This window comes from Trichomycterus rosablanca, chromosome 6, assembly GCF_030014385.1.
Source record: "Trichomycterus rosablanca isolate fTriRos1 chromosome 6, fTriRos1.hap1, whole genome shotgun sequence".
Taxonomy (NCBI): Eukaryota; Metazoa; Chordata; class Actinopteri; order Siluriformes; family Trichomycteridae; genus Trichomycterus; species Trichomycterus rosablanca.
In genome coordinates, this window is record NC_085993.1 from 22661527 (window position 1) to 22676009 (window position 14483).

Sequence of the window (14483 nt, forward strand, 5' to 3'; positions counted from 1 at the left end):
GGAAACATTGAGTTTAAGGGTACAAATTTCTTGATGAAGGGCGTTGAGTTTCACAGACTTTGAGTTTGGGGACGTTGAGTTATAAGGTACCACTGTACATATGAATAAATATAAATAAATGAATCGTTCAATAATGATACCCTTATTGTCAATATTGTATATGCACTTAGCATAGGAAAAGGAAAAGTTGACCTGTTTTGCAACATGACTCAACTTCAAAGATTTTAGAAATTCAATTGTGCCGTATTACTGTATTTAAGTAACTATAAACAGTTGCATTCACAGTTTTTAGACATCGAAATCCAAACTATCAAAAAATAAATTAAATTTTGGACAGTGCATGAAATACCTGTCACGTTTTTCTCATTTTAAAAGAAGATAATGTAATTAGAGGCACTCATGTGGCACAGCGCTGTATTATACAAGCCCACCGCCACTGAGATTTAAGTTCAAATCAATTTACACAGACATTTACACAGACAAGGGGGAGGTGTATCCAAAGGCCTGAGATGGATTGGTGACATGTCCAGTGTGTTCCTGCCTTGCGCCCAGTGTTTGCGGGTGAACCAGACCTATCGCGATCCTCCAAACAATTGGAGAAAATGCATGTTGTAACTGATCAATACGTTAATTGTTTGTAGACTATACAAATCCACGTTTTATACTTTTTTTAAAATCATTTGATAATTAAGTAATAAATTAAGCTAGGTGTTTTTAGATAGGTATATTATATGCAGAGTAAAGAAAAATAATAATTTAAGCTATAATTAAAAAACATTTAATTTTTTTTTTCAATTTATAATTAATACTTGTATCATTATAATTAGATTCGTTCATTTTAATTTGATTTAATTTCAGTTCCAGTTCTATGGACACTGTCAATCTAAAGTCACATGAAAAAGATGCTTTGTATTTAATGAGTTACAGCCCGCGATTAGAATTTAGCAAAATAGATTTTTGCATTGCATTTAGTCTAATAAGGTGTTATGGGAAAGAAAAAAAAACTGGCTGCCATCATGACTGAATTATATCCTTCAGTGATCACAGAGAATTTGTGTAATGATCACCGAGCCCTCGATAGAGTGTAGAGCCGCCAAATGCTGACTGCACCTATTAGTTTTAATTGCTCCTCCGCCATGATTAAGTTCCAGTTTGATGTTGTTTGACTGGTCATTGAGCAAGATAGATGAGTAGTTTATTTATTTATTTATTTTTAAATACAATTCAAGTTCTGTTTGTGAGGAGAGTGGTCTGAATGTTTCCCCTTATTTTTAACAGATTTCAGCAGGGATAGCTTTAACATTTTAAAGGGCCTAGGCAAGATAAACACATCTCCCTTTTATTTATTTATTGATGTATTTATTTATTTATTTTTAATTTTTTTTACCCTTTTTCTCCCACTTTTAGCTCATCCAATTTCTGCCCGTCAGTCATCCTCTCACTAATGCTGGTCCCTGCTCCTGATTGGGGAGGACGAGGCTGCTCCTCCGAACATCTTATCACCTACACTTGACGAGTGCAGTGCAGTACAGCGCTGTGTACGGAGAGCCACACCCTCTACCGCACTCTTTTCCCATCTCTGCGCAGGCGCCACCAACCAGCCCGCAGAGGTCGTATTCGCACTAGTCTGAAAGAGAGTCCCCATCCGGCTTAATCCCGCCCCTATCTGAACAACAGGCCAATCGTTGTTCGTGTAGCTGCTCAGCCTCAGACGGCAGGCAGAGCCGAGATTCGATATGATGTATTCGAGATCTCAGCTCTGGTGAACAGCGTGTGTTTTTACCTCTGCGCCACCTGACCAGCATAATTTTTTTTTTTATAATTTGTTTTATTTGAATTTTTGAACAATACAACAAAATATTATGCATATTGAAGTATACATAATCTGAGCAAATTACAAAACAATATCCAAAAAAAAATTAATTAGAGTAAAATAAATGAATAGTTAAAAAAGAAAGGGGGCAGCCACACCTAAAGCAATACACATCATGTAGCCCAATGCAAACTCCACAGTCAAAATTCAAATAAGTAATAAGTAATCACAGAAGAGGGTGAAAGAACAACCAGCTCAGCCAATCAAGGACAATCTAGAGTAGATTTTTTTTTTTAATATGTTCTAAGAAAGGGTCCCAAACTTAACCGCTTTTCCTAATTGGATAAGCGGTTAAGAAAGTGAGTGAGTTAGTTCTCCCTATGCATGATGTGATACAGACACATTGGCATTATTAGTCTTTCATCCTTAATAATGGCACACAATTTCACTAAATGGCACAAATTCTGAGAAAATTTTTAATTGTGCTATAGCACGTCACTTCCAAAAATGTGCCTGAAAAAGTATTCTAGTCTCCTGCATTCATGCTCATTTCATTTTGTGTCAACAAGTTTTTAAGCTTATAAAAGTCATTCAATAGATCAAGCAAAAGCATTAGTAATTATAGTCGAGTTCTAGGAACTAATTCTGGGTATTTCCACCTGAAATATACAGGAAAGTGATTGTAAGGGATTAGTATATCATGACAGTCTTGGGATATGAATAATTTATTCAACTGTTCTTTTTCTGTGACTAAATGATTAAACATGTATAATACAGTGGACCCTTGAGTTATGAACGGTTTACCATATGAACATTTTGGGTTAGGAACGATCTTTTTCAACTTAACATACAAACAAATGTCAGATTACGAACTAAAATTCGCGAAACACATGACGTCACGAACAAGTTGACTCCGACCGTCTCTCTCTCTCTCTCTCTTTATATATATACAGTGAGCGAACAGTGTTGTTGTATAATTTCTCCTGCCAGTAGATGTCACTGTGTATCAGACAGAGGGTACAGTGAGTAAGAGAGTAGAAGGAAGTTATTCTTTTGTGAAATTATATCTACAAAATACATCGCTATTGAAATAAAGAAGGAAATAATAGAGAAATATGAGAGTTATTGTTGTTTCTGGTAGATACAATGTATTATGGTGTATGATACAGCACACGTACTGTACTGAAATGTGATGTGTGTTTATGTACAGTACATTACTACTGTGTATTGTTGTTTATTATTGTTTATTACAGTAATGTCTATTCTATAATTTAATATTTAAGGGAAAATATACTTGTATTTAAAACAAAAAAGACAATTTAAGACATTAGAAAGGTTAGGTAAGGGGGTGGTTTGGGAGGTCTGGCACGGATTAATTCTATTTACATTATTTCTTATAGAAAAAATAGGTTTAACTAACGAACATTTTGACTTAAGAACAGTCCTTCGGAACCAATTGAATTCGTAAGTCAAGGGTCCACTGTACTTCAATGAATTTGAATGACTTCTATGTGTCTATAAAAAAAAGAAAGTTCCTGATGTAATTTAGGAAGCAACAAATACAGTTCTGTCATGAATTAGAAGCTGGTTAAAAATGGTTACAGCCTTTCAGTCACAGTATTTCACATATTATTATTATTATTATTATTATTATTAGTAGTAGTAGTAGTAGTAGTAGTAGTAGTAGTAGTAGTCAAATAAAATGGTAATAGTCACAATAATAAATAGTAACATTTACAATAATCAGTATCATTAAGTAACTTGTATTAAGTCACCTGTATACTTGTATTAATAATTATGCTTTTTCACATTTTTGATGATGAGTCATGATGATGATTGTGACTTTTACCATTTATTTTTATTTACTAACTGCCTCATCCTAGTCAGGGTCATGATGGGTAATTATGTTGACCAGAAGTGTGAATTATACAATCATGTGAAATCTTTTAACAGAGCCACTCCTAATGAATCTATTTTTTTTCCAATTTCACCACATTGATAATTTTTCTGAAGCAACAGAGTATGTTTTCCTATTATCTCTGATAAAGATTTAAAGATATACACACATCCCTTTTACACCAAACTTTAATCTTTTCCCTATTCTGTATCTTCACATTCTGTTTAGCAAATGTTTAAATAATGACGCTTTAGGAATATAAGTAAGAACGTTTTAATTACAGATTATTGTACACTGCTTTATTGTTCTTTGTTTACAATGACATATATAAGTATACTGTATAATAATAATAGAATATAATTTTATATGTCCTTGGCCCCCGGTTATGTGGCTTATTTTGCTTATTATGTGAAGTTGGATTTTTTTTTTCTGTAATAAGAATGAAGGCTTTGAATATTATGTACATACAGACATGATTGGCTATTTGTGGGGGGTGAATTTTGGTGGTCAAGACCCCATGATTGGTAATTCCAGGGAAACCAAACCCACCGTGACCGATGTAAAAAAAAAAAATTATCATTACGAGTGACATAGTGTACATTTTATTACGTTTTATTACTTAGTGGGGGAAATTGTGCATTACATGTAAAGGATTTTTTTTAAGTAAGGACAATAATAAAACATATACTTTGCATAAGACTGTCTGTAAAATAACAAAGAACTTTATTAGGTACACCTGTCTGGTATGTGCATTCATTATCTACCTTACAGAATAACTTCACCGGTACACAGTTACTGACTGTAGCACATCTGTTGCTCTGTGCATGTTCTCATCCCTTGTACCCTGTTAATCAATGTAAAGAGTATACTGTTAAATACTGTAGCTCTGGCAATAAGTGAGTTAATTCTGCTGTTTTGCTATAGTATTAAAATCTTATGATAAACCATTCAATTTTGACCATAAAAAAAAAAAATCTTTATTGCCTCTTGCATGATCTATGAATTATATCTTAACTATGGCTACAGTTTATGGCTTTTACAGTTTACATTTACAGCTATAATTTGCTCTTTTACAGGTGGAAACTGAACGGCACCATAATTGACCCTACACTGAACCCTCACTATACTCTCTCTAATGGAAACCTCCGCATTAGCCGACTGAACAAAGAACAGGACGCTGGAACCTACCAGTGTTTTGCCTGTAGCTCGTTTGGAACCATTGTAAGCAGAGAGGCCAGCCTGACTTTTGCATGTAAGTTGTACATTTTATTATAATACATATGTATATATACATATACACATGTATATATATAGCTGAAATGATATAGCTGACATATCTGTGGGAACACGTCCCTGATGGTTACAGTATTAAAACAGAATCAGTCACATTACATGAACTTAAAATTAAGGGTTTACCAGAAGAAAATGTAAAAGTAAAAGTGTGGGAATTATGCTAAAAATTTTAATAATAAATCATGTACACTAAATTAGTTCTGTACATTTTAACAGTTATATGTATTTTTTATTATTGTTTATAAAAATAGCAATTCAATTTTGAAATATAATTCATGCAGGTGTTTAGAGTAAGTAACAGGTATTCACCCTTAAATCCTACCACAAATAATTTGCAACACACATTCAACAACTACATGTTACATTACATAATACACTGTGTTAAATTAGTAAATAAATTACGTATATAGTCCTTTCCTTTCCTTTAGCTTTTGGACTTTTTAATAGAAGACAACAAAATTTATAATGCAAAGTAAGTTCTCCCTATGCATGATGTGATACAGACACATTTGCATTATTAGTCTCTCATCCTTAATAATGGCACACGAAAATGTTTAATTGTGCTGTAGCACGTCACTTCCATGAATGTGTCTAAAATAGTATTCTAGTCTCCTGCATTCATTATAATTTCATTTTGGGTCAACAAGTCTTTAAGTTCATGATAGTCATTCAGTAGATCAAGCAAAAGCATTAGTAATTATAGTCGACTTCTAGGAACTCATTCTGGATATTTTCACATAAAATATACAGGAAAGTGATTGTAAGGGTATTAGTATATCATGTCAACTTGGATTATTATTTGGTGTTGTAAAAACGTTGTGGCCTTTTAATTCCTCATTAGTGATTATGATCGAATGAAGCAGGTGACCTAAACACAGGTCTGCCATAAATTAGAAGCTTTTATAACATTTTAATCACAGTAGTCCACATATTATTATTATTATTATTATTACCATTGTTATTATTATTATTACCATTGTTATTATTATTATTATTATTATTATTATTATTATTATTATTATTATTATTACATTGATTAAATAATGAATTTAACTAATTTAATGCTTTACCACTTTATCCTGGTCAAGGTCACAGTGGGTCAGTGTGTGCTAGCGCACTTTACCGGTGCTCCACCCAGGCCACATTTATTATTATTATTATTATTATTATTATTATTATTATTACATTGATTAAATAATAAATTAACTAATTTAATGTTTTACCACTTTATCCTGGTCAAGGTCACAGTGGGTCAGTGTGTGCTAGCGCACTTTACCGGCGCTCCACCCAAGCCACATTTATTATTATTATTATTATTATTATTATTATTATCAATATTATTATTATTATTGCCATTGTTATATTATTATAATTATTGTTAATATTTTTGTTATTATTATTAATTATTATTATTATTACACTGATTTAAAATGAATGAATTAATTTATTGTTTTACCACGACTTTGTTCTGGTCAAGGTCACAGTGGCTCAGTGTGGGTTAAAGTATACTTAAAGTAATAATTATGCTTTTTTTTAAAGATTATAATGATTGTGACTATTACCATTTATTTTTATTAACTAATTATCTCATCCTAGTCATGATGGTTCATGTCATACAGTCATGTGTTACTGTGCAGCACATGTTCACAAGTGACGTTATTTTTGCTTATTATTATTATTATTATTATTATTATTTATCAACAAAAATTGAAATGTGATATTATAGGGCATTATTACCTGGTTAGTGAAATAATATTCCCTACAGTTTGCATGATAGTTGGCAGGGCTGAAATAAAATGCACCAATCTCTCAATTCTAATGATCTGGTGCTATTAAAATACAATGCTGTAGACTTTCTGCTCGGTAAACCATCAAATATAATTAATACAAATGATTATTGTGCTTCGGCCTTCGCATTTGCTCAAAGTGATCCTCCACACTTCTCCAACTTTCACTTCATTAGACTGACACGCCTTCTGTTTCCTAATTGGCCCTGCAACATTGACTGTGAATGACTGCAAGCCCTCTCAGATATTGCTCTGCATCCCTCCATCCACATCATCCCACTCATTTATTGCCTGTTGAGCTGAACATGATGACAGCCATTGTCAGGAACAATTCATCTGCGTGTGGGTGGGGGGAGTCGACTGTCACACAAAGATGATTGGCTGACAAATTCATCAATTTTTCAGACTCATGACCTGTCATTGGCTCAAATTATTGTTGTAAACATTTAAAACTGTCCACAATCCATCTTCTTTATTATTGGTGGTGTAGTTTAATTAACTCTGTCACATGTTTGAGTGAAGCAGGTTCAAGAGAATAATTTAAAGGGCAGTTGATGTTAGAAGACGGGCTGTTTTGAGTTCTGTGTATTGGAGTATGAAGCATATTGCTTATTTTTTTTAGTTTACACTAGGGCTGGCTGATACCACTTTTTTTTATGTTTGATCGAGAAAATAGAGCAGGGTTTTTTAATAAGTGCGCTTTGGTTTTTAATCATCTAAAAACGTGACAGAACTTTAATGGAAAATCTCAACCAAGCACTGCATCAATTCTAATTGGTCCATTGATTGACATCCACATCTTCCAATTGTAGACACTTTGGAAGACAAACAGTGTTTTTAGATGTGGCAGTAGTAGATGATTTTTTGAAATGCCAAAAGTTTAAGTAGATCAGTGTGTTTTAATTTCTGAATGGCCTTATTTACATTAAGTGTTGTTTACATTAAGTGTTATTAACATTAAGCAACAGTATCGGATCGGATATCCGATCCAGTGATTTGGGCCAATATCGGACCGATACCGATACAAAGTATCAGATCGGTTCCAGCCCTAGTTTACACATTTGTTAATGTAAATGTGTTGACTGGTTCTGCTGGTCTTGCTTGTTTGAAAATCTCAGAGCTGTATTATGCAATTTATGCCTCTGTGCTCTATAGAAGAACCAGCAGGGAGGTTATAATGAAAAATATATTTCTACAGTGGCTGTCCTTTAAGGCTAAATCAAACCCTTCCTTTTTTAGTCTCTTCTAATAGACCTATTTTGATGGCCAAGAAATTAGAAAGCTTTGATAGGAAATTAGAATTGTAATCAACAATGCACCAATGTTCTTGGACATTGCACTTTCTGAATGTTGTAATTGAGTTCTGGGCTTCGGTTAGGTGTTTTAATTACATCACAAATGATAAAGACTGAACCACACACAGTGCCTTAATCAGGTTTCTAAAGTGCCTTATATCCTGAGAACTTTCATTTAAAATTATATTTAAGTTATCAAGTCTTTATTTCCTTCATATTAAAATCTGAGGTCCAAACTAATTAAAAGACATTGAAAGATTAAAGGCTATAATATAATTTTAAACATCATTTGTTGATTATTTGCAGTTCTTCTTAATCAGCATTTGCATACCGCATGAACAAGATCCTTTTAAACACCCACCTCTATTAAGCAAAGCAAATGTGTGGAAAATATGCAAGTCATAATTGTGTAATTATTTGCTCCGATCATCGTGACTTTGCTTTGCTGGATAATCAGTGGTTTATTAGCTTAATCAGTTTAATCACCTTTAAGATTGCGCACTCACGGCAGTAAAATGCTCCTCACAACAATATGGAGATTAACGAGGTACATAATACACTTGAATAGTAATGCAAACTGTTGTAATTAAGCTTAACGTGTTGATAAACATTCAAAGATCAATGACAAAAAAGGGCGGATAGAAAAATGAACTGCTCGTGAAAATGGGGAATAAAACTGAGACTAAGAGACTTGTCTTAGACACTAATCATTCGATCATGCCAATTAAACTTTTTTAGTTAGTTTTAATTTTTAGTAAACATTTATTATTAAAATAGTGCATTTATATACACTAATCAGCCATAACATTATGACCACTGACAGGTGAAGTGAATAACACTGATTATCTCTTCATCACGGCACCTGTTTGTGGGTTTGATATATTAGGCAGCAAGTGAACATTTTATCCTCAAAGTTGATGTGTTATAAGCAGGAAAAATGGGCAAGCGTAAGGATTTGAGTGAGTTTGACAACATTGTGATGGCTAGACGACTGGGTCAGAGCATCTCCAAAACTGCAGCTCTTGTGGTGTGTTCCCGGTCTGCAGTGGTCAGTATCTATCAAAAGTGATCCAAGGAAGGAACAGTTGTAAATCGGCGACAGGGTTATGGACGGCCAAGGCTCATTAATGCACGAGGGGAGCAAGGGCTGGCCAGTGTGGTCCGATCCAACAGACGAGCTACTAAAGCTCAAATTGCTGAAGAAGTTGATGCTGGTTTTGATAGAAAGGTGTCAGAATACACAGTGCATCACAGTTTGTTGTGTATGTGGCTTCAAAGCCGCAGACCAGTCAGGGTGCCCATGCTGACCCCTGTCCACCACTGAAAGTGCCAACAATGGGCATCGGAACTGGACCACGAAGCAATGGACGAAGGTGGCCTGGTCTGATGAATCACGTTTTCACGTTTTCTTTTACATCACATATATGGACGGGTTAGGGCTGTTTTGGCAGCAATCGGTGTATGTATTTTTCTTATTATTCTTATTAATTATTATTATTATTTTATTATTATTATTTTATTATTATTATTATTGTTGTTATACACTTAAATAGTTCTAGAATCCCTACAAGCCACGCTGAAAATAATAGCACATTGATTTTTCTTTGTGAGTTCTTGAGGCAGCATTGGGCTAGGTTACGTTTTTTTTAATCGTGTTCACGTCTCAAATAATTGAATTTAGCAGCATAATGCTTTAGCATGAAATGCAGTCTAAAAGCTTGAAGGTCATTTACAAGAGGTGACCTGCGACCCATTTTTGCTTGCAAATACCGAGCCTTTGGTAGTGGATCCTCCTTTTATACACATTCATGATTCTCTCACCTGTTACCAACTCACCCAGCAAAAACATTAAAGGTCATTTCTTTGTACTTCTGTCAGTTAAATGAAGGTTCAGGAGAATTAACCAAATATATATAATGTAATTTTTACTGCACTTTACAAAACGTCCTACTATGGAAACAATTAAACAATGTGCACAATGTGGCATTGTGTCAGATAAATAAATCATTTTAATTCATGACTTGTTAATACAAACCTTATTTCCAGAAAAGCTGAGACATTTTGACAAATGTTGAACTGGGGTGTGTTTCCCAAAACGTTTGTAACTCTAAGTACTTCGTAACCTCGTACTTAAGAACATTCTTAAATTTAGAGTGTTTCCCGAAATGCTTCGTATCTAACAGAGTACTTAAACTTGTTTATAAATTATAAGTAGTCTCACCCATTCGTAGTATTTCTTAACTTGAACTTTGCGTGCACAGAAATGATAAATTCAGCTAATTTGCCTTAAAAAAAAAAAGAAAAATAAAAAAAATAATAACTATCATTAACTATAATTATAACTATATTGTAGCGTCCGCCACTGGGGGGCTGGAACGGGCTTTACCCCGAAGGACTTGCGCCCGTGGTATCCAGACTTACCGTAGCCATGTAGCCCAGTGTTGGGAAAGGTGTGGCTGCGCTGAGGGCTGGATAGATAGATGTATGTGTGTTTGTTTATGAATGCCCATGTGTATGAATGAGTGTCTGTCCTAACAATTAAAAGAGCTGTACTAGACAGCTAGCTCGCGGCCCCGACGCCCCCCTCCTTATTCGCCGGCGCCACATTTGGTGTCAGAAGTGGGATCGTGGTGTCTGGGGTGGCTCTGGTGGTTCGGTAGGCCAACATGCCCGAGCTGTCTGAGTACGCTAGCCCCAGGGTTGCTGCGGAGGCATGTGCTACTGGCGGCCGAGAAAACGGTGCTCGTCTTCTTGTGCCCTGCCCGCTGATCGGATCAGTGCGGTGTTCCAGTAGGCTAGGTGCAGCAGTGGGCGGAACGGTGGCTCGGCAGCGTAATGGGGTGCGGTGCGGACATGGAGCCACCCAGTGAACACTGGTGATTAGGTCACCGGGACGGTTGACCTTTGGGGAGGTGGCTGTGTAGTGTCCGCCACTTGGGGGCCGGAATGGGCTTTACCCAGAAGGACTTGCGGCCATGGTATCCAGACTTACCGTAGCCGTGTAGCCCAGTGTTGGGAAAGGTGTGGCTGCGCTGAGGGCTGGATAGATAGATGTATGTGTGTTTGTTGTATGAATGTCCATGTGTATGAATGAGTGTCTGTCCTAACAACAACAAAGAGCTGTTCTAGACAGCTCGCTTGCGGCCCCGACGCCCCCCTCCTTCTTCACCGGTGAAGATATATATATATACAGTATATACAGTGCCTTGCAAAAGTATTCAGCCCCCTTGAACTTTTCAACCTTTTGCCACATTTCAGGCTTCAAACATAACGATATGAAATTGTAATTTTTTGTGAACAATCAACAACAAGTGGGACACAATCGTGAAGTGGAACGAAATTTATTGGATATTTTAAACTTTTTTTAGAAATAAAAAACTGAAAAGTGGGGCGTGCAATATTATTCAGCCCCCTTGCGTTAATACTTTGTAGCGCCACCTTTTGCTGCGATTACAGCTGCAAGTCGCTTGGGGTATGTCTCTATCAGTTTTGCACATCGAGAGACAGACATTTTTGCCCATTCTTCCTTGCAAAACAGCTCGAGCTCAGTGAGGTTGGATGGAGAGCGTTTGTGAACAGCAGTTTTCAGCTCTTTCCACAGATTCTCGATGGGATTCAGGTCTGGACTTTGACTTGGCCATTCTAACACCTGGATACGTTTATTTGTGAACCATTCCATTGTAGATTTTGCTTTATGTTTTGGATCATTGTCTTGTTGGAAGATAAATCTCCGTCCCAGTCTCAGGTCTTTTGCAGACCGCAACAGGTTTTCTTCCAGAATGGTCCTGTATTTGGCTCCATCCATCTTCCCATCAATTTTAACCATCTTCCCTGTCCCTGCTGAAGAAAAGCAGGCCCAAACCATGATGCTGCCACCACCATGTTTGACAGTGGGGATGGTGTGTTCAGGGTGATGAGCTGTGTTGCTTTTACGCCAAACATAACGTTTTGCATTGTGGCCAAAAAGTTCGATTTTGGTTTCATCTGACCAGAGCACCTTCTTCCACATGTTTGGTGTGTCTCCCAGGTGACTTTTTATAGATATCTTTGAGAAATGGCTTTCTTCTTGCCACTCTTCCATAAAGGCCAGATTTGTGCAGTGTACGACTGATTGTGTCCTATGGACAGAGTCTCCCACCTCAGCTGTAGATCTCTGCAGTTCATTCAGAGTGATCATGGGCCTCTTGGCTGCATCTCTGATCAGTCTTCTCCTTGTTTGAGCTGAAAGTTTAGAGGGACGGCCGGGTCTTGGTAGATTTGCAGTGGTCTGATACTCCTTCCATTTCAATATGATCGCTTGCACAGTGCTCCTTGAGATGTTTAAAGCTTGGGAAATCTTTTTGTATCCAAATCCGGCTTTAAACTTCTCCACAACAGTATCTCGGACCTGCCTGGTGTGTTCCTTGGTCTTCATGATGCTCTCTGCGCTTTAAACAGAACTCTGAGACTGTCACAGAGCAGGTGCATTTATACGGAGACTTGATTACACACAGGTGGATTCTATTTATCACCATCAGTCATTTAGGTCAACATTGGATCATTCAGAGATCCTCACTGAACTTCTGGAGTGAGTTTGCTGCACTGAAAGTAAAGGGGCTGAATAATATTGCACGTCCCACTTTTTAGTTTTTTATTTCTAAAAAAAGTTTAAAATATCCAATAAATTTCGTTCTACTTCACGATTGTGTCCCACTTGTTGTTGATTGTTCACAAAAAATTACAATTTCATATCGTTATGTTTGAAGCCTGAAATGTGGCAAAAGGTTAAAAAGTTCAAGGGGGCTGAATACTTTTGCAAGGCACTGTATATATATATATATATATATATATATATATATATATATATATATATATATATATATATATATATATATATATATATATATATATATATAATGCAGGTCATTCATTCAAATTTGACTATAAAAATATGCAATAATACAAATATGTAAAATCAATTAACTTTTGTTTATGTACACATATAAATGAAATAAATTAAATGCTTGTTCAGAGGGCAGTATAACTGGCACTGAAATAGATGGCATTGGTTAGCTATAACTCTTAGCTACTTTGCCATGAAGTCCTGTTGATCAGGTGGAGCCATTTGACTGGACTGTGCAGAGAAAGGCCCAGAAGATGACCCAGGACTGCTGCAAAGTGACGGTTGCACAGGGGATGCAGGCTGAGGTGGGGTAGATGGGTAGATGAGAACTTTGAACATACATCTACTCCCCCAGATATCCCCTCAGTTGCTGTTGGGCCTAGTATTCTCAGTTTTTCTTCCTCTTCCACAGTAAGGCCTGATGCAGATAATTGACCTTCACCTGTATTAACCATCTGTTTCCTGAGTTGTGCCCCCATTTGCTCTGTAGACTTGCCATGCTTCTGGATTGTTGCATGAAAGGTTAATTGTGCGGCAATTTATATATGCAATAGATAGCGATTGCAAATGTAATGTTTTATACCAGTAATTGAAAGACCTGTTTGTTATTGACTTAAAAAAAAAAAAAAAAAATTATAATTTGCTTGTTAATTAATGATTTGCTTTTTGTGATATAATAATGAAAAATTGTATGATAATCTGCTTTTTCAGAGGCGGAGTCAACAAAGAACTTCTTAAACCTCGTTCGTAGTTTCGGAGACTTACGAGGGCTTTTGGGAAACACTTGCAAAATTGGTGTTCTTAAAGTTACGTCAATCTTAAGGTTGTTTTTAAATCGCTAAGACCAATTGTTATCGGGAAACGCACCCCTGATTTTGGTACAGAGTTGTAAGCCATTACCCATCACTACTTGTAAAGATTGAGTCTTTTGTATTCCAGTCATAATTATCTTACTTTGTGCTCCACATAATTACCCACACATCATGCAAACGTCTACAAACTCTTGTTTCTTTTTTTTTCTTTTTTTTCTTCATCTGTTTTTACTTAATTAATTAATTCATTATTTTAATAATGTGTTAGAATTAAGGCTGTGAGCTTGTAGCAGCATTGCCTGAGTATTAGGGGTTCAAGTAACAGCCTGGATTCACAATGAAATTATGTGAATCTAGCCATTGGGGGAAACGCATGTCAGTGCTCCTTTAGTGCCGATCCCATGCCGGGTTGCATCAGGAAGGGTATCCGGCATAAAAACTGCCCAATCAAATATGTGAGTAAATAATCTGTTGTGGTGAACAACCAAAATAAATCATTTATGTTAGAGGGCTGCTTTTTGTGCTTTACAAGGAAATACATAAATAATAAACTGGAAAGTTGGCAGTCCTAAAACAACAAAAGAAGCCCTACACAGTTGTGTAATAGAACTTAATTAATTTTAGTATAGCCTTTTTCTTGCTCTGAATATATTTTATCCAATATAATTACACTGCCTGAAAATTAGACAGAACAGAAAGAGCTC

The 14483-nt window shown here is 35.9% G+C and overlaps 1 protein-coding gene across 1 annotated transcript in view; it reads left to right on the forward strand.

Moving 5' to 3' along the window:
• cntn4 (contactin 4) overlaps nt 1–14483 on the forward strand; it is a 368543-nt gene that overhangs the window by 136115 nt on the left and 217945 nt on the right. The window contains exons 4-5 of the mRNA XM_062997552.1: nt 4787–4962; nt 9132–9137. Coding sequence (XP_062853622.1) covers nt 4787–4962; nt 9132–9137 — 182 coding nt within the window. The remainder of the gene's footprint in view (nt 1–4786; nt 4963–9131; nt 9138–14483) is intronic.